The 20,181-nt window shown below is 42.0% G+C and overlaps 2 protein-coding genes across 2 annotated transcripts in view; one reads left to right on the forward strand and one right to left on the reverse strand.

The window, feature by feature from the left end:
* Positions 1-841: 841 nt before the first annotated feature.
* LOC121605872 lies at positions 842-11,457 on the forward strand. The gene is made up of 11 exons (XM_041935985.1): positions 842-918; positions 1,863-2,527; positions 2,792-3,032; positions 3,173-3,252; positions 3,340-3,383; positions 3,773-3,981; positions 4,587-4,825; positions 7,354-7,476; positions 7,829-8,012; positions 8,740-8,778; positions 10,589-11,457. The coding sequence occupies exons 2-11, from the start codon at positions 1,880-1,882 to the stop codon at positions 10,852-10,854; spliced, it is 2,073 nt and encodes a 690-aa protein (XP_041791919.1). The 5' UTR covers positions 842-918; positions 1,863-1,879; the 3' UTR covers positions 10,855-11,457.
* Positions 11,458-17,789: 6,332 nt separating this feature from the next.
* Positions 17,790-20,181, reverse strand: part of grin3bb (glutamate receptor, ionotropic, N-methyl-D-aspartate 3Bb) — a 65,522-nt gene continuing 63,130 nt past the window's right edge. The window contains exons 7-9 of the mRNA XM_041936036.1: positions 19,432-19,596; positions 18,823-18,890; positions 17,790-18,519 (exon numbers count right to left, since the gene is read on the reverse strand). Of these exons, the coding sequence (XP_041791970.1) occupies positions 17,790-18,519; positions 18,823-18,890; positions 19,432-19,596 (963 nt within the window). The remainder of the gene's footprint in view (positions 18,520-18,822; positions 18,891-19,431; positions 19,597-20,181) is intronic.

Raw genomic sequence — 20,181 nt, forward strand, 5'->3', positions numbered from 1 at the left:
AGTACTTCATTCTTGAAATACTCCAAACATGAGTATTTGAGCTAAATATTGCAACTTCTTTACGAACAGTTAAAGGATGAACTGTTGGCTTCATGCTTTGTGTGACTGGTGCAGGTTGTTGGGATGCAGCCTTGGAAGATGTCCTGCAGACGGTACTGAACCGGGCCGCTGGTCCTGAAGGTGAAACACCAGGTCTGTAATGTTTCACTGCTGTAGACTTGAGACTCGGACTGGAGTTGGACTAGTCTGCTGTGAGACTGGACTGAACTGAATCGCTGTGACTTGGTCAGAATTTGAGAACCTGGTGTATTATGTGTAGTTCTGCCAGAATGAATGATGAAGGTCACCTTCAGGTGTTGCACCGACACGAGCAGGTTAAGGTTTATTTCATCTTGTTTGTCGTCATGAAACATTTTGAACGACGATGCTGCTTCATACAACTTTCACTGAAATGTTCCGGTTTTAATGCTCAGATCAAGCCCAAAAAACCACAAACTCATCGCGGGGATTTCATACTTCGATTCATCACAGAACAGTGACCTGTTTCTATGTAAAGAGAAGTATTTTAAAAACGGTTCGAGTACCATCTTGAAAAGCATGATGGCTCATTTTTATTTTCATTATTAGTGGATGAACATTTGACTTCGTTCTGCCTTCAAAGAAAAAGTGTGAACAGTTTGAAACGTTTTCTGCTCCAGCTGAAGTCACATGTTGTGTCTCACCTCAGAGGTTGTAATGGAAAGTTCTAGTTTCTAAAAACAAAAAAAAACCCACCAGTGACCTTAAAAACCAGTGGCAGCTCGAACTGGAAACAGGAAGTAAAGAGTCAGATCGTTTGTAGGTGGAAGCCGCTTGTCTGCTGTTTCTGAACTCAGACATTATCGGGACAGAAGGACAGTCTGAACTCCCTTCACTCCGGTAAGAAACCACCTTCACTCGGACCAAACCCTCAATCCTCCAGACATTAACACTGTAAATAAAGGCAACAAGTAGCCAATCAGAGGCAGAGTAGGATTTGTAATTTAGCGACCTGGGTTGCTCCTGATCTGGATTCCGAGAGCTCGTTCTTATCTGAGGCGATTAAAACATCATTGTGGATATTTTCTATATATATTTTCTAATATGTTCAGATGCTATATGTTTCATTAATTTAATTCTAATTCTGTGCTCAGATATTTAACAGGTTTACCAGGTGTGGACAAATTAATGGAAACATTCATGGATCAGCATATATTATGTTTTTTTGTCACGTTTTCTAAAACCTTTTCTACATGAAAACATCACATATTACATCTGCAAATACAGATAAACCCCTTGATTTCTACATTAAAATAAAACATTAATAAATGGATAAACTGGAAAATGAAGGTCCTTTTCAAGGTGAAAATTGAGGGATGGCTTTAATATTGTTTGGTCGATCCTAAGTGACTCTTACCAACTCTTAAATATAAAAATATGTTGCATCTTTTTTCTATTACAGTAATTATCTCCTAAAAATCCCATTAAAATACCGTAATTATGCCATTTATTATTAAGAGATGAATTAAAGTTGGTATGATTTTAATCTCTTGAAAGTGCTTAAACTGAGATAATCAGATCAGAATACATCAGAATCCGTTAATGAGGATTGTGAAAACTTTGTCTTGTTCCTTTCGTCGTTCTGTCAGCCTGTCAGTCCAATACAGTCCAGTTTCTGTTCAATTGTATTTAGATATTCTTACACTTTTTAGTATAATACTACACGTGTGTATTACTGTCATGGTGCAGCTCTCCATAATGGTCACATCTGTTTCAGTTTCTGTCGTGTTTTTAGTCTTCATGTTTCTTTTTGTCATTTCATTCATTTTTATTTACATCTTCAGTTAAACCTCACTGAATCATGGGAAATGTGTTGACGCCGGTTCAGGACTTTGCTCGGACCTTGACTAGAAACACAAGTGTTAAGACCTGGGGGAGTGAACCAGAGACGGTGCATGAGGATCTGCTGCTGTCAAAACTGCTGGAGCTACAGGACGTAGAGCTGTGGAGGGTCCACTGGTGTCTCAGTCAAGACCTCATCCTGGGCCTCCCCCCCATCCCCCCACATTGGCTCAGGTCCGCCGATGCCTGCGGCACCACCAAAACCATGCTGAAGTGTTACCATGAGGAGGGGGCCCTGAAAGTGTTGGATGCAGCCCTAACGGTGCTTGGCCGAGATTATTGGGTCTTCCATCTCCACAACACTGCAGACCCTCTGAAACCGAGATTGGCTCCAAAAGCAGACTTTGTAAAAGCTCAGCGCAGGAAGCTGATCAGCAGGGTGCAGTGGTTGGACTCTGTTTTGGATGTCCTACAGGACTACAGGATCCTGAATGCTGCAAACAGGGAGGCCATCAACATCTATGCAGCCCACAAGGAGAAGAACCGGGCTCTGGTAGACCTGGTACTGAGAAAGGGGAATGAAGCCCAGGAGGTGTTCTACATGGCCCTCAGCCAGTCGGAGCCACTCTTGCTGCATGAACTGGAAGAGAGTCCAATCATGGACAAGGTTTGTAGTCAACATTACTTGAGGTTCAAAGGGGATTATCTTGTCTGAAGACCATGTAGTCTGAAGACCGAGTCGTCTAAAGATCATCACATCTAAAGACCATGTAGTTCAAATTCTGAATGTAAAGACGTGGAGTCTGAAAACCATCAGGTTTCCCTTTCAAACACCCGTCACATTTGATTTCAGGGTCTTCCTTCCAGAGACTGAGGTCATGATTCTGATGTGTGATGTCATCAGTATGTCATCCCTGTTTTTATTTCCCAGAATCCCTCAGAGTCGTGTGTTCTCTCAGAGATGTTGGAGTTTCTGGTCTCAGATGAGGTCAGATGTTTCTGGTGGTTGGTCAGTGATCACATGACTGGAGAAAGCCACTCTCCTATTAGTGATGAGCAGCTGCAGCACACGGACAGGCCAACGATACAGAGACTTCTGGGAAAACATTTCCAAAGCAAAGAGGTGGAGAGCGCCATGATGAACATCCTGTTGAAGATCGTCCCAACGCTCAGTACGTCCACGGCAACTGTGCTAAGCTATGCTAACAGTTTCCCCATGCTTTCAGTCTGTGTGCTAGACTAAACTTGTCTTTAACCATTATCTGTATGAAACTGATCGGTCAGGTGATGTGATGATGTCATTCTGCTGCAGGTGTCTGTCTGCGAGAAGAACCGGTGACATCACAGAGGTCGTCTGACATCAGACTGGAGAAGGACGTAGACGCGACAGTGGTAACGTCCAACACAACCTGTACTGTGAAGTCACTCCTGATTAGCTGATGTGTTCAGGTGTCTGATGGATCTGATTGATCTGTTTAGGTTGAGATTACACCTGAAGTCTTTGAGGATGGCAACATGTTCAGGTAATACACCGTTTTTCACTGGACAGGAAGGAATCTGAAGAGTAACTAGTAACTAAAGCTGTCAGACAGATGTAATGGAGTAAAAAGTACAAATATACAAATTGTCTCTACTGTTCTGTGCATCATTTCATTCAATAAAGAGTTACTGAAGAGAGACAAATATATTTTAGCTTAGCTCTGTTGCTAACAGGACCATTACTGTCCGGTACCGGTCTGACGTCCTCCAGTGTCTCACTGAGAGTGAACTAGCTCTCGGTTGTGGACAGTTTATACTCTGCTTCAATAACACTGGATGCTGACACATGGCTATAAGCTACGTTAGCTTTCTGGGCACTCTGGCTCTCTGTCCACTGTTCTCAGTCAGTTTTTGGTTGATGTTGTATCTCCAGATTGCGTTGCCAGCGGCCCGGTGTTTTTCGCTGCAGTCTGACTGGCCTGCTATTAGAGGGCACCGGCGATGTGGTCTATCAGATGGTTCCCTGGGACGTGGACTTCCTGTCCTCCAAAGGTCTGAGGCCGGCCGGACCGCTGCTCAGGTTCACCCTGCTGACAGGAAGTTTCCACCGGCTCCACCTGCCGCACTGCCAGCTGCTCTCAGGTCAGCGACACACAGCTCATCCACCACCATCAATATTTATAACCAAGCCTGTGAGACTGCAGAGACCAGGATCAGGATCAGGGGCATTTGAATCTACCTGTTCTGCAGGCTGTTGATTTGACTGCAGGATTCAGACACAAATAACCGAGTGAATCAAGTGAAAGAATGAAGCAGCTGAGGAATGTCGGTGACCCTCTTAACGGCTCGATTTCAGATCATTTCTGCACAAAAGTTGTTTGATGAGTTTCTGGACCGCCACTCGTCTTTTCAGTGAAGAGCTCCAAATATCAGATCTGTGAGGAGCGATGATGAGGAGGCTGTGTCCTTCCTCACAAGAACACATGAAATGTCTTTTTCCATCATGAGCTTTGACTGGAGAGATTTTGGTGGAAAACAAAAGAAACATGTCAGCGAACATTTCATTTGCTCGCCTTCTCAACATTTTGGTCCTCGTGGACTTTTATACTGCAGACGATGTTCGGCTGTCTTTCACTTTCACTCTGGAAGCAACCTGAACATTGTTGTAAGTAATATCGGTGCTAATGAACACCGAGCAGCTGTCGACAGTGACGCTGTCGCTCAAGGTGAGTCGTCCTCTCTTGCAGACGGGGGTTGTCGCTTGCTGTTTGTAGCTCACGTCACCGGGGACAGCGTGGACATCATCGCACCCGATCAGGTGACGGACAGTCACGTGATCATCGACGTCTCCGGCTTCTCGTGTTTCGGTCTGGTGACATCGTCCGCGTCCGGCGGCGCGATCAGAGGCCTCGTGCTGCTCTTCTCTCAGCTGAGCGACTGTTCGCTGTTTGTGCTGCTGCTGCCCAGGAACGTCTGCCTCACTCAGGTACATCCCAGTTTATTCCTTAAATCCCTTAAAATTTACCAATGTGGTGAAAGGCCAACACTGAATTTTCACCTTGATTAAAAACTAAAGGCCCTTTTAAGGAATAAATTTAGGTATGTGTAACCCTGTGAAATCCTTACCCATAGTATTAACAATGAATAATAAATAGAGAATAAAACCTTTATTAAAAGTGTTAAAACAATATTTCCTGAAGGTTAAAATAGTTTCATTAAAGAGTTAGAACATAATAAATAAGTTTAAAATGTTTTAAAGGACACAGAGGTGCATTGTGAAATATTTCATTTTATTTTGAAGATACTTTTGGGGAAAGAGGAAGTACTGATTGAAAAGAGGTGTAGTCCCGGTCTGTAATGGGTCAAAGGTGTGATGGACGGGTCAGACAGGAAGAGAGAGTGTGAGAAGAAGAAAGGAGAGGAAGAGGGAAAAAGACCGAGACGTCAGACGACGAGTCGCCTGGCGAGCTGCGTGTAATTGTATGAGAAGTATTAGTAGTTTAGTCTAGAAGATTGTTGGCGTAATATTCTGGGACTGGACAACTGAACCTGACTGTGAACTAGAGACCCTTCAACTGGGAGCTCATTTAAACAGCCTCTTCACCTCCGTCCTGGTCCACTCAGACCCCACTCGCCAGTTCATCATAGAAGTAAATGCATCTGACTCTGGACTGGGGGCTGGACTCTCTCAGTGCTGAGGTCCAGATCAAAAGCTCATCCCAGTGCCCTTTACTCCAAAAGGTGTCTCCAGCAGAGCGTAGCTATGTGGGGAACCAAGAATTGTTGGCGATAAAACTGGCACCAGAGCAATGGAGCTACTGGCTGGAGGGTACTGCTTTTCACTGATCATAAGCTAAAAGGCCAAACTGCCGCCAAGTCTACTGAACTTCTGTTTTTCAGCCGTTTGAACCTTTCGTCAACTTAGGTTCCCAAAATGTCAACTTGGATGCTCTCTCCCAGCAGCACAGACTTCCTGTCCAGGCACCGTTCTCCCCTCATCCTGTGTGGTGGTGGCACTGACCTGGAAACTCGAGTCGGGGGTACGGCCCTCCTGTATCTTTTTGCCTGACTCTGTTCGTTGATGGGCTCAACCTTTCTGTTTTCCCTGTCATGGTGGAATGAACTGCACCCTAAGTCTGCTCTAGAGACTCTTTGGCCTACTATGGAGGTCAACACTCGTATCTTGCTCTGCCTGTTCCATAAGTGTCCAGGAGAAGAACTCACATTGTCCTCCAGCTGGTCTGCTGCATCCGATGCCCATACCCTGTCGTTTCACATTGCCCTCGACTTCATCATGGGCCTACCTCCTTCACATGGTTATACAGTCATCTTCATCATAGTGGACCATTTCTCTAACTTGGTTCGCTCTTTAGCCCTTCCCAAGCTCCCTTCAGTCAGAGAGCTGGCTCATTTCCTAGGAACACATTCTCCATGGTATTGGTACGGATTTTTGTCGAGCCCTGGGGGCTACTGTCAGTCTGTCATCTGGTTTCCACCCTCAGACGAATGGACAGGTGCAAAGAGCCAACCAGGACCAGGAAACACCTTTATGGTGTGTGGACACTACAAGTCCCTCCTCCTGGAGTTCCCATTTGGCTTTGATATGCTCAAAAGTCTCACTAGTTCTGCTCGCTGTTTCCCCTCCATCCAGATACACCTCCACTGCTGCCACAAACTCTGGAGGGAGACTTGAGCTGCTCTACTAAGAACTGCTGATGCTAACAACTGCTGAGCCGACTGCCGCTGGACCCCAGCACCAACAGTGCCTGCCCCAAAATACACAATCCAGCCAGCCCCGCTCCATCACTCCGGATTTCCACTAGAGACAAATCTTATAATAAATTGCTCTTTGTTGAACTTTCATGGTCCTCGAGTCTTAGTTCTATTTTTTTCAATCTAAAACTTAATTTGCCCCTTAAAGGGAACTTACTGTTGTCGTATCCATGGTGAACATGTACTTGAAAGGTATTATGGGATACACCGGAAGGAGGCTTCAGTTTAATAAACGTGTGAACAGGAGATGGACGCGTGTGACCGAGTGTCATTATTATACTCATAGATTCAATTGTGAATGCTGAATGCTGAGCAAAAGCAGGTACACAACAACTGTCTCCACTGAAAGTGCACTAATGGATAAATGAATGGATTGTGATATATTAAGGGGCTTTTAATGGACTATCTTTCAGGATCTTGTAAGGGGTAAAACATCTTTGAAAATGACCATTGACATGAAAGCAATCTCTTGATTTACATCTTTTAATAAAAATATGTCCTTTTAGGGTGTATAGGATGTGCATAAATTAAGGGATGACATGCTATTGAGTCAATTTTAGGGATGAACCCCTTGGAACTGACCAAATTACCACTTAAATTGTGCAAGAAATTTACCGGATAGATTCAATAAATTTTTCCAAACCATTTTTGTGTGGAGGAACTTTAAAACAGAACTTTATTTATCTAGTGTTGATTAAAGGAAGTTTAGCTCACACCTCAGTATCTCATTCTGATCTCCAGGTGATAAAAGAGTGGAAGCGACGGATTAGAGCAGACTACGTGGAAACAATACCCGACTGTGAGCTGATCCCAAATCAGATGTACAAGCTGAGTGGACAGCCCGTCACTTTCATCCAGCCAGAGGTACACTTGCTTTCATGTTTTTCTCTGACATTTCAACACCTTTAATCCATCGCTCAGTTTGTCTGGTTTCATTGATTATACTTGACACTTCTGACTCAAATTATCACACTTCTGCCACTTCTTTATTTTAAATGTTTCAACTGTGGATTTTTTTTACTTATCTTACACCTTTGATGACATATCAACTGCTTTTATTACCTACAGTTGCTGACGCTTCAACTGTTGCCTACTCTTCAGCTAACATTTCAGTTCCTTTCGATGTTTGCATTTGAACTGCCCCTCCAACTGTTTTCTACGTAGCTGTCCGACTAAATTTCCCAGACGTGAGGTCTGTTTTTTGTTTTTCTTTCAGAGTTCAAAGTTCGTGAACTTCAACGACTACAACAACTTCCTGCCGTCGTTCCAGGTGCAGCTGGTGGATGACGTCTGGAGTGTGGAGTTGCAGCTGAGCAGTCACGTGACTTCACTCCCCCTGATTGGCTGGCTGTTCGGCTCCACAGAGTCTGTGGTGTGGCACAGAGTCGTCCAACTGAGAGGTAGATTGCTAGCCATGTCAAACATGCTAATACAGCATAAAACAACACACCGACACACTAAGGCAATATGCTAACACGTCAACACAACACATTATCACAACATGCTAACAAGTTAACACAACGTGTTAACACTACACACAACAACACATTAACACAACACGTTGACACCTTATCACAACATGCTAACTTGTTAACACAGCACAACAAAAACACAACGAGCCAACACACTAAGGCAATATGCTAACACGTCAACACAACCCTTTAACACAACATGCTAGCACATTAACACAATATGCTAACATGTCAACACAACACATTAACACAACATGCTAGCACATTAACACAATATGCTAACATGTCAACACAACACATTAACACAACATGCTAGCACATTAACACAATATGCGAACATGTCAACACAAGATGCAGTTATATTGTTTAAAGGGATCTGAATCACTTTTTTTTGGACTGTGTATCTTCTGGTATGAGTTGACTGACAGGCAGAGATGCAACAGGTGGAAACACTCTTTGTGGTTGCACCACATGTTATAATGAACTGGTTCATTAGACCAGATCTGTGTAATTTGACATCCTTTTTTTTTAGAAACTCATTAACAAGAAGACACAAACTATAATCTGCCTCCAGTTCTAGTTTGTTGTGTGAGAAAAGATGAAGTTTTCTTGAATGAGAAGATTTTCTGATGTCGCTGTGTTTTTGTTCCTGCAGCTGCTGCGTCCACACTCAGTAACATCAACACATCATCAGGTAACATGAACACAAACACACCTCCATCTCATTGAAGAGTCACTGATTTACTTCTTCCACAGATAGAACAGAAAGTTCATCTTCAGAATAATATAATGAAACAACTGGGAGATCATGACAATGATGTTAATGCAGACAAGAAGCTCAAAAACATTTATTTAATCAAGATGATCATGTTTCAGATTTATAGTTATGACAAAATATGACCAAAAACCAAATAAAATAATGACATTGATAAATATGTGATAACAAGGAAATAGGTTTTATTTGAAATAGCAATTAAGTTGTGATAAGAAAACGGTTTTTATGATTAGATTATCATGAAACATCATCTAACAGAAAACGTAGTCGGGCTGCGTGATGTTGGAAGAAATGAACATTGTAATCATTTTTTCTACTATATACAGATTTTCACCAGACACATGCTGTGTGTTTTTTTGTGTACTAAAATTACACAAAAACAATCAGAATTTTTATCATTTGGATACTTTAAAAGTCTTCTAATAAAACATCCCCCGGTGCTGGGGGCCAGCGCAATGCATCCATATTTACTATCCCATCGGATAGTGAGTTGCCAAGGTGTTTAGGCCAAAATACCATAACTTCAGTTTTGTCTGAATTCAATAACAAAGGTCTTTATTTCCTTGAGACACACTTGGAGTTTAGTCAACTGATTGGTTTCCTCTGGCTTCATTGATAAATATAGCTGAGTATCATCTGCATACCTACCTTAAACCAGCTTAGTGTAGTTCCCTTAATGCCAATGAGGTGTTCCAGTCTCTGCTATAGGAAACCATGGTCAGTGGTGTCAAATGCAGCACTAAGATCTAGTAACACCAGTACAGAGACGAGTCCTTTGTCTGATGCAATTAGAAGGTCGTTTGTGACTTTAATGCTGTCTCTGTGCTATGATGCCTCTAAATCCTGACTGGAAATCCTCAAATAAACTATTGTTTTGTAAGTTGCACAACTGACTAGAAACTGCTTTCTCAAGAATTTTAGAGAGAAAGGGGGGGTTAGATAAAGGTCTATAGTTGGCTAAAATCCCTGGATCAAGAGTAGGCTTTTTGAGGAGAGGTTTTATAGAGTTACTTTAAAGGACTGTGGTACGTATGTTAGTTTAAATAGCAGCAGGAGTTCACAGCTACTAACACAGCAACCGGAAACAGAAATGGGACAATACGCTTACCTCAGCACGTACAAACAAAAACAACAAGAAGCAGCTCAGGTGATTTCATTGATGGGGCATCAATAGATTAAGAGTCATGTCGACATGCAGTGAATCTAATTAAATCAGTCTGAATCCAGTATAACCAGTTTTGTGGTCTTTATACATCCTGTATTACTGGTTTGAATCCAGTGTAAGCAGTGTTGTTGTCTTTATAAATCCAGTGTAACCAGTTTGAATCCAGTTATGCCAGTGTTGTGGTCACTGTGAATCCAATTAAGCTGGTTTTGAATCCCGCGTATCAAGTGTTCTGGTCTCTGTGACTCCATTGTAACCTGTTTGAATCAAGTGAAAGCATTGTTGTGGTCTTTATAAATCCAGTTTAGCCACTTTGAATCCAGTGTATCAAGTGTTGTGATCTCTGTGTAACCAGGGATGTGTTCTCTGTAAATTCAATGTTACTGGTTTGAGTCCAGTTACTGCAGGGCTAGCAGTATGCAGTCTTTATAAATCCAGTGTAACCAGTGTAAATGCAGTGTAATTCAGTGTAACCACTGATGTGGTCTTTATAAATCCAATGTAAGAAGTGTTGTGTTCTTTGTAAATCAAGTGTAACCCCTGTTGTGGTCTCTTCTGTCTCAGTTTGTAACTCAGAGTTAGTGGATGTGACCGTCATGCTGCTCAGCATTCTGAGCTCTCTTGAGTCGGAGGATTTAAAAACCTTCCAGCGTCTCCTGAGTCTGCAGTCTGATCCGATCCCCGTCAGCCGACTGGAGGCAGCAGACAGGACCAGAACAGTGGACCTGATGATCCAACAGTACCACACAGAAGGGGCTAAACAGGTCACTGAGGATATTCTGAGGAAGATGAACTATAACCAACTGGCTGATCACCTGCAGAGGAGCTAACTGATCTGAAACTGACCGATTTGAAAATCTAGCCTTGACCCTCTGGGTTTAAAATATGCTCATTTCTAAAATACCATTTTTATCCAAAGTTTCAAAGAAGTTTATATACTTCAAATTGATTTCTTTGATGAATAAATATCAGATTTCTGCTTTAGCTCCATGTCATGTTGCTAAATTGCAGCCTCTGTATGAGCCCGAGCCTCAGATCTTCAGGCAGGACTGTGCTGGCTGTTCCTAAATCCTGGTTCAGGACTGCAGGAGACAGTCAGGATACCTGAGAGCTTTGTCAGCTTTTTATCAATGCCGGCACACTCTTTTATTTCCAACATGTTATCTGTTTTATGGTTATTGATATGATCTTATATTGCTGTTGGGTATTTTATTCAGTTAAATTTTTGGATTGTTTTTAAATTTATACGGTCTTTATAAAATTAATATTAAAAAAATTAAATTAAATATTTCCTTTGCTTCCTGAAATGTTCAGAAAAATGCTATGTAAATAAACTTTTTTTATTTTTAACATTATTACTATCCTTATTATCATTAGTGAAATTGATCAGCCTTTTTCTATTGTTCTATGTTTCTGTAATTATTCCTCATTGATCCAGTTATTCCACTTGTGAAAAAAATCTTGTAAAATAAATTTCTTTTCACGTGATTTTTAACAAGTGACATAACTATGTGACTAAATTTTCATTTGAACTGAAACAACATTTTTAATAATAACAATAATAAATCAAAAAAAAAGAAAAACAAGACTCTTAATTTGGTAACACATTTATTTCCATTTTAATTTTTCCAAAAACATGTGAAGATCAACATGAACAGAAATATCAGAATCTTTCCAGGAGCCTCATTTATCAGAAACACCCTCAGCTTCCCTTTTCACATAGAACAGATGGGACAGTGAACACCTCACAGCTCATTATATAGAAACAAAAGGGTCAGTAGACGCCTCACAGAAAGAAACAGGTGAGGAGGAAGACGTGGACTGAACCTGTGGAAACACCTGGTCTCAACTGGTTTATCACAGCTGCATGAATACTGACAGGAGGAGAAGTCAGAATCAGCTTCATCTCTCCAGGATGTGGTTACGAGGACGATTTCATAAAATCCTCCACGACTGTTAGCCTAGCTTAGCATGAAGACTGGAAGCAGGGGGAAACTGCTAGCCAGAGTGGCCACAAAACAGCTAGCATAATCAATGCTATATTAGCTGTTTATAGGTGTGTGATGTTATGGTAGCACAAATAGCATTTAACATTAGCTACCATAACCTCAAGCAGGTAGCATATCAGATGTCATGCTAGCTGTTTCAAGGTAATGGTTGTCATACCAGGAGATATGTAACCCAGCTATCTTAGCTCCATCCCACGAATCGACCTTACAACAACTCCAGATGGTTAGCTAGCAGGTAGTTTTATGCTAAACATACAGAACAAAAATCACTAGTACTTAAATATTTTCATCTGTTTATTAATGAGATTTTAATGCAATTCGTATTCAGTAATCCGATATTTAACAGGTTTACCAGATTTGGATGAATAAATAAAAACATTCAAGGACAGAATAGAATAAAGGATGTTTGAAGTGTAAAATTAAGTTTAAAGTTACAAATTAAAATAGAGATACTCCTAAAAGGGGCTTGAGCTTTCAATTAAGATGTAAATTCGGGGGGTTCACCCCAAACATGAGGATGATTCAAGAATAAAATCATAAATAATAAATAGATACTCATTAATAACGATAATTAAGATATTTTAATTGGGGTAATTCACAGATACATTCATACATTATAATATATTCAGATATTTTACTGTTCTATCTGCATTTTTAAAGGATTCTTCAAGTGGTCAAGAACCCTTAAAACTGTTCCCAATATGAAATCCCTTGATTTATATCTCAAAATTGACTACAATTTCAATTTCACTTCAATTCTGGGATGATTTTCATGCTGTTTTTTTTTAAATGTACCCTTAAAATCCCTTAATCCAAGAAATAATTAAAAACCTTTTCATATATTTTAATCCTTGTTTAAGAATTCCTAAAATATGTTAAAGGATAAAACTCGTTAAAAGGCAATTCATGGATTATACTGTATGAAGGTATTTGCAATACCAATATTTGCTTTTAAGGGTAACACCCCCTCAAAATTCTTCAAATGTTTGTGAAACAGTCCTTTATCCCTGCAAATCATCACTTAAGCCATTCTTAATTACCTGTATTACCATTTAGTTTCCCTGTGTCTCCAGTCTTTGTGCTAAGCTAGGCTAAGAGTCCTGGGCACACAGAGAAACATCTATACTCTGGAGAAAACAGAGAAGACCTAATAAAATGTCAGACTGTCCCTTTAAGTTGAAAGTTAGAGTGATTTGAATGTGAATTTAAATAGAAACTGTCATCAGTGCAAACAGCAGGTGGAGCTGTTCAGCACAGGTAGCTCCCTGCAGGCTTGCTAGCTGTCGCAGCTAGCTGTAGTTAGCATGCACAGCAGCATCTGTGTGAAATAACATTTTTTGCTGTTGAGTCTTTGTGTTGTCCATCAGTAACTCAGGACAGGAAGTCACACAACTGTTAATGAAAACACAGTGAGGTTCAAAGACTGCAGCTTTCAGTCCGTCCCCATGGTCATCCTTCTGAGTCTCTAATGTTGCAAGATTAAAACACCAAATTACCTGGACAACAATTTTAATCATTTCTTTCTACACTGATAACTACTGGCCAAAAGTAAGGAGGCTTAACACTTTAAAAAACCCTTAAACTGCAGATAATCCATCCATTAATATCCATCCATCCATCCATTGTCTTCTGCTTATCCAGGGCCGGGTCGCGGGGGCAGTCAAAGCAGGGATGTCCAGACTTCCCTCTCCCCAGACACTTCCTCCAGCTCTTCCGGGAGGACCCCGAGGCGTTCCCAGGCCAGCCGAGTGACACAGTCCCTCCAGCGTGTCCTGGGTCTTCCCCGGGGCCTCTTCCCGGTGGGGCATGCCCGGAGCACCTTCCCAGGAAGGCGTCCAGGAGGCATCCGATAAAGATGCCCGAGCCGCCTCAGCTGGCTCCTATCGACGTGGAGGAGCAGCAGCTCTACTCTAAGCCCCTCCCGAGTGACAGAGCTCCTCACCCGGTCTCTAAGGGAGCGCCCCGCCACCCTGCGGAGGAAACTTATTTCAGCCACTTGTATCCGAGATCTCGTTCTTTTGGTCATGACCCAAAGTTCATGACCATAGGTGAGGGTAGGAACGTAGATTGACTGGTAAATAGAGAGCTTTGCCTTTCGGCTCAGTTCCTTCTTCACCACGACGGACCGGTACAACGACCGCATTACTGCAGCTGCCGCACCGATCCACCTGTCAATCTCAGGCTCCATCCTTCCCTCACTCGTGAAGAAAACTCCAAGATACTTGAACTCCTCCAAATGAGGCAGGAGCTCTCCTCCAACCCAGAGGGGGCAAGCCACCCTTTTCCGGTCGAGAACCATGGCCTCGGACTTGGAGGTGCTGATTCTCATCCCGGCCGCTTCACACTCGGCTGCAAACCGCTCCAACACATGCTGGAGGTTCTGGTTCGAAGGAGCCAACAGGACAACATCATCCGCAAAAAGCAGGGATGAAATCCTGTGGTCCCCAAACCAGACTCCCTCCGGCCCTTGGCGGCACCTAGAAATTCTGTCCATAAAATTAATGAACAGAACCGGTGACAAAGGGCAGCCCTGACGGAGTCCAACATGCACTGGGAACAGGTCTGATTTACTGCTGGCAATGGGAACCAAGCTCCTGCTCCGGTCATACAGAGACCGGACGGCCCGTAGTAAAGGGCCCCAGACTCCATACTCCCGAAGCACCTCCCACAGAATGCCACGAGGGACACGGTAGAATGCCTTCTCCAAGTCCACAAAACACATGTGGACTGGTTGGGCAAACTCCCACGAACCCTCAAGCCCCCTGCGGAGGGTGTAGAGCTGGTCCAGTGTTCCACGACCAGGACGAAAACCACATCGTTCCTCCTGAAACCGAGGTTCGACTATGGATTGGAAAATGATCAGATATTTTAACAAGATTATCTGCAAAGTTTATGAGTATAAACCCCATAAAAAGCAAATTCAGGTGTTCAGTCCTCCATAAATGAACAAACTGAATTCAGGTTGTTTGAAGGGTTTGATGGCTTATGTGCATTAATATAGGATTTATTAACACCTTACAATTTACCAAATCTCTGAATATAAAGGCCCAGTTAAGATATAAAATAAGAGATGGCTTCATAAAAAAGCCTTTAAAATCTGCTTTAATTTAATAAATTATCTTAATATATTACAATCTATTAATTTATCTATTTATTATCTCCTTAAAAGACCTTTATTACATCAATAATAATATGAACAGGTCAGTTACTTAATTAAGGTATTAAATGTGATTTTAAGGTCTAAAGAATGGATTGTAATCTATAAATACCTGTACATTTTACATTTTAAGGGCTTTTTAGAGAGAAACAAACCCTCAAAACTGGATTCAGGGGCTCACCGCTCATTGGTGGTTAAAGGTTCTTTATTGGACGTTGACTGTCACACTAAACAAAAGGGCGTGTCAGCCACACCTCCCCACAGGCAGAAACAGCCCCCAGACGGCCTCGACTCCTCATTTTACCTCACACATCAACAGAAAGCTCACTTCATACAAACCCGACTGAAACAAAGTGAAAGTGAACGAAATTTAAAATTTGAAAAAATTGAAACCTCTGATTGGCTCGTACTCATTGCCTTCATTCGCTGGGTTGGCTCGGTTTAGGCATGAGGAGTGATGATTGGTTAGTGTAAGAATATTAGGGTAAGCCAATCAGGAAGAGTAGGGGGGTACATACCTTCACCATCCTAGTAAAAAAAAAAAAAAAAAAAAAACACAAAGTGTGTGTGTGTTTGTGTGTGTGTGTGTGTGTGTGTGTGTGTGTGTGTGTTACTTCATTCTCTGCTCATCACTCCACAATATCTTTACATGGTAAAGTTTGTTTGCTGCTGTATTGATGTTCCACCTTGTATTTAGAACCTTTAAGTATTATTGTGGCTATTTTAATAGACAGCAGTGTATTCAGTGATTTTAATGGATCATTAGCATGAAGAAAGGGGTTAAACACGTGTTAAAATGTAGCAAACAGCATGAAAAGATCAAATCCATCTTTACATTTACACCTTAAAAGGGCCTAAAAATTAAGGAATGGATTTTATCATTTTTTCTACTTAAATTGTGCACATGAGCCATTAAATCTGCCTTTATACCTGTAATAATCCATTTATTGATTTATTTATTAATCAGCCCCTTAAAACCCCATTAAAATATTGTAATTCTATCATTAACGGATAAATTCCTGCAATTTTAAGGTAAGAAAGTTCATTTTTGTTTCATGGTGACTGAAGATAAAAACATTAAAAGGAACTCAGCACATTTTTATCCATTTATTAACTCAGATTTAGGTGAAACACCTGAATTTGCACCTTTCTTGAAAGACGAAGGCCCTTTTAAGGAAACTTAGTTAAAGAGGTAAACTCATGTTTATTTTGTAAACTTTCCTGTATAACATGAAGGTGCTGTCACTTCTCTACATACACAACAAACTACTTATTGCATTAACAGCAACATTTCTGTCGGATGTAAATGTGAACAGAATCAGACCAAACTGCTCCGTTACGTTTCGGGGTCGGTCTGAGTCTCCGCCTCGTTTGGTTTTCTTTGGTGGTGTTCTTGCTTCCTGTTGGTGAGCAGAGCTGCCATGCTGCTGCCTTCAGCCTCGCAGGAAGTCCTGTTTCTGCACCACCAGAGTTCACAAAGCTTCCTGAAACCACGTCCCCGCTTCAGTGTCACAGCGGCCACTTTAAGCAGTCTGAGGAGGAAACTGAAGATCACAACTGTGTCTAAAATCAGGTGTAATGAGGTGAACTGCAGGGTCTCCAAATGAGTGACATGTACACCTGTAATATAACATTTAAGTTTCTGACTTCCTGTCTGTGGCCCACTGGGTCCCCCTGAAACAAGAATCCCCTTTAAATCCCCTTAATTAACCCTTTACTTGAACCTGTTAACACCTTGATCAAGATCAACCTGTCGGAGGTCAGACAGCCATTAATTATTACTAATTCAAGGACTTCATGACTTTCCCCTTAATGTCCACATGAATGTGATTATTATTATTATTATTATTGTTATTATTATTATTATTATTATTATTATTATTAGTAGTAGTAGTAGTAGTAGTAGTAGTAAGGTCCATGGATTTTGGTTTCCATCAGGAAATATTTTCAGTAGATGATTGAGATTTTAATTTCATTCTCATTCAGTATTCAGATATTTAACAGATTGACAAGATTTGGGCCCAGTGATTAATCAATTTTTACAATGGATTACATTACGGCTACCCCTTAAGTTGTACTTTAAAAGAACTTTAATTTTTCAATGAAGGTATAAATTCAGAGGTTAATCAGTTTATTCATGAATTATCATACTTTAATATGCTATGTTTTTTTGGTTCTACAGTGAATATTATAGTATATTATTCACTTAGTATATTATATTCCATGAATTTATCCTAATCAATCAATTTAGCCCGAATCTGGATAAACCTAGTAAAGACATGTGTTCATACCTTGTGATTTGATTTATTATACAACAACACATGCCCTGTTGACTGTGAGGTCTCCACAGCTAGTGTCGAACATAAAGACGTTGTTGTGTGAAGTCACACTGTGCAATAATAACAATAATCATAATAATAATAATAATAATAATACTGTGTCCATACTGTCTCATCCCTTCGCATGTTGAAGAAAAAAAAAAAATACACACACACACACACACGCGCGCGCACACACACACACACACACACACATTGCCCTCTCAGCAGTTGAAAATGGCTGCTGTGTGCCGAGGGTCATGTGATTTGTACAGAGAGCATCACCTCCTCTGATTGGTCAGTCTGCTGTGGAGGGGCCGAACTTTGGACAAGACTTTGTGAGGTGGGTCCGTCATGGTCGTCACGCACTTTGTGTTGGCGGGGAGGGGCGTTGTCAGGGTGACGGCGGGCGTAGCTCCCGTTGTCGTTGTTGTCGTTGTTGCTGATGTCGTAACTGGAGATGGTGTGCTTGTCACCATGCCAATGGGTTTGGTCAGCGTAGTCTGGATCTCGGCTCTCCTGGCCAGCGCCGTCCTCAGCTTCTCCCTCATCTGTTCGATCTGTTCCTGCAGCTCCTGCAGCTCACCGGGCTGGGGCAGGGCCACAGCAGCAGGGGGTGGGGCCGCCACTACAGGGGGAGGAGCAGTGACATTGGGTTGACCAGAGGAGGAAGAAGAAGAGGAGGATGCAGTGGGGAGGGAGAGCACAAGGTTTGCAAATGAAGCTGTCGGCCCTCCGTTCTCACACAGCTTGCTGTTTGGCACCCTCGGTTTGGCTGGACCCTCCCCGTCGGATTTGGCCCCGCCTCCCTTGGCATCGGACGTGGCAATGCGAGCAAGTAGGCGGCGGGTGTTGAGGGTCTCCAGGTTGAAGTGGACTCGTTTGAAGTCTCGGGCATCCTTAGCTCCGGAGGCCGCATCCTTGCTGGTCTCATTGTTCCATTTGGCAGAGGCCCCAGGTGCTGGTGGAGCGGGGGGACCCGGGGGAGGCTGAGACTTCTGCAGGTTACAGCTGAACAGAAACAGAGGAACATGAAGGTCTGATGACACTTCATTCTTTGATTCGGAAACTCTGATAACAATCTGTTTTTGACAACCATGTTATTCAGTGAAAAGCTCCAGAACAAGTAAGTGCAGGTTTTCACGTCATTTCCTTCGTTAATAAACTCATTTATTTTAGTTTTTATCAAATATCTTAACCGCACAACTAAATAAACAGTGATCTGTTTCTAATTAACATGTTTTCATTTGTGTTTCATTTGTAAAATTTTAAATGACTCCTGGGAGTTAAGATGACACGAAATACAACACAAACCTTTTCTCTTTCTCAGCTCGTTGCCGCTTCACGTCTTCGTACGTCATGTTCAGAGCTCGATGGATTTTCTGTCAAACACACAAGCAGCCCGATCAGATTTAGTCCTGTGAACAGAAACGACGGTAGCATCTTCACAGGTGCATCATCCGCTGTCAGCTCTGACATCCCTTCCCTCTACACCTCCATGGAAACCCTTCAGAACCTCTTGAACACCACCTGAAACATCTTCAACATCTCACTTCTTCATTGGCATCTCTTTAGAACCCCTGTGGGGGGAGGGCGGGCTCTAACCTGACTGGTTGGAATGCATGAGGCTATGTATGTGTTCTCAATTACTAGATTTTGATTTTGAAGACATTTTAATCATAATTAAACATAATCACAATTTTTCCAGGTGTGTAAGTTTATTAGAAGAAAGTCCAGATTCCTGAATGGAGTCTGGTGTTGTTCGCCTCAGACAGAAGTATAAACCATCGTAGCAGCTGGACCGATGTGTTCGAAACTAAAGCTGACAGTGTTTTAAAAGTAACCCCAGAACATCTGGCTCAAAATCAAATCTGACACATAAAAATCTGTAGTGAACACACACAAACACACTCTGAGTCTCACCTGTGAGGTGTGCAGCCAGTATTTGAGGTTCTGTCGGCGGCGGATGTGCGGCAGGACGAGTTGGTAGAAGCCGTGTTCACCTGCCAGAGTCAGCAAAGCACCGCCCACCCCAATACACAACAACACGAAAAGTCCTGAAAAATGACTGATCCCCATCTGAAGAGTCTGACAGAGCAGAGACAGGAACAAAGTAGGCGTTTCTAGAAAAACTTCACCGTCACCAAACGCCATTGAGAAGTCAACAACAAGACTACCTTTAGGGTCAGATGTTCAGAGCTGCACTTTTATCTACTGCATTGCATTGACCAGAGAACTAAAAAGTATGATGTATTAACTCAAAATTACAAGAAAACACTTCCTAAAATAAGGTCACCCTTTATTTTCTCTGGTGGGTCCACTGTGCTTCCATACAGATGTGACTCATTCTGCCTTATTAACACAAGGTTTTTTTAGCAAACACATTTGTCACTTTGTGTTTTCAAAGTGCATCTTTACTTGTTGAATTTAAGGAAGCAACAGGTGGAGACGTACGAGCAGAGGTTCATTAAGATTCTAGTTTGTTAGAAAATGAAAAACAGATTTAGAGGCTATGGTAAGAAACACGTTCAGATAAAAGCAAACATCAGCATGTTTGTGAAGACTCTTAGTAATCCAGGTCATGTTATCCAAAGAGGGTTGAATCAAGGGACAGTGGACTTCACTTTTCTTCTCGTCCAAGGGGCTTCTTCAGTTCTGACTGGCTGGTGGGGA

The sequence above is a fragment of the Chelmon rostratus genome, chromosome 4 (genome assembly GCF_017976325.1).
Source record: "Chelmon rostratus isolate fCheRos1 chromosome 4, fCheRos1.pri, whole genome shotgun sequence".
In the NCBI taxonomy this organism is placed as follows: Eukaryota; Metazoa; Chordata; class Actinopteri; order Chaetodontiformes; family Chaetodontidae; genus Chelmon; species Chelmon rostratus.

Coding starts and splice junctions, on each gene's coding strand:
- LOC121605872 (XM_041935985.1), top strand. CDS start 1,880: ATGGGAAATGTGTTGACGCCGGTTCAGGACTTTGCTCGGACCTTGACT. Junction 2,528..2,791: donor AGAGTCCAATCATGGACAAG/GTTTGTAGTCAA, acceptor TTTATTTCCCAG/AATCCCTCAGAGTCGTGTGT. Junction 3,384..3,772: donor GAGGATGGCAACATGTTCAG/GTAATACACCGT, acceptor TTGTATCTCCAG/ATTGCGTTGCCAGCGGCCCG.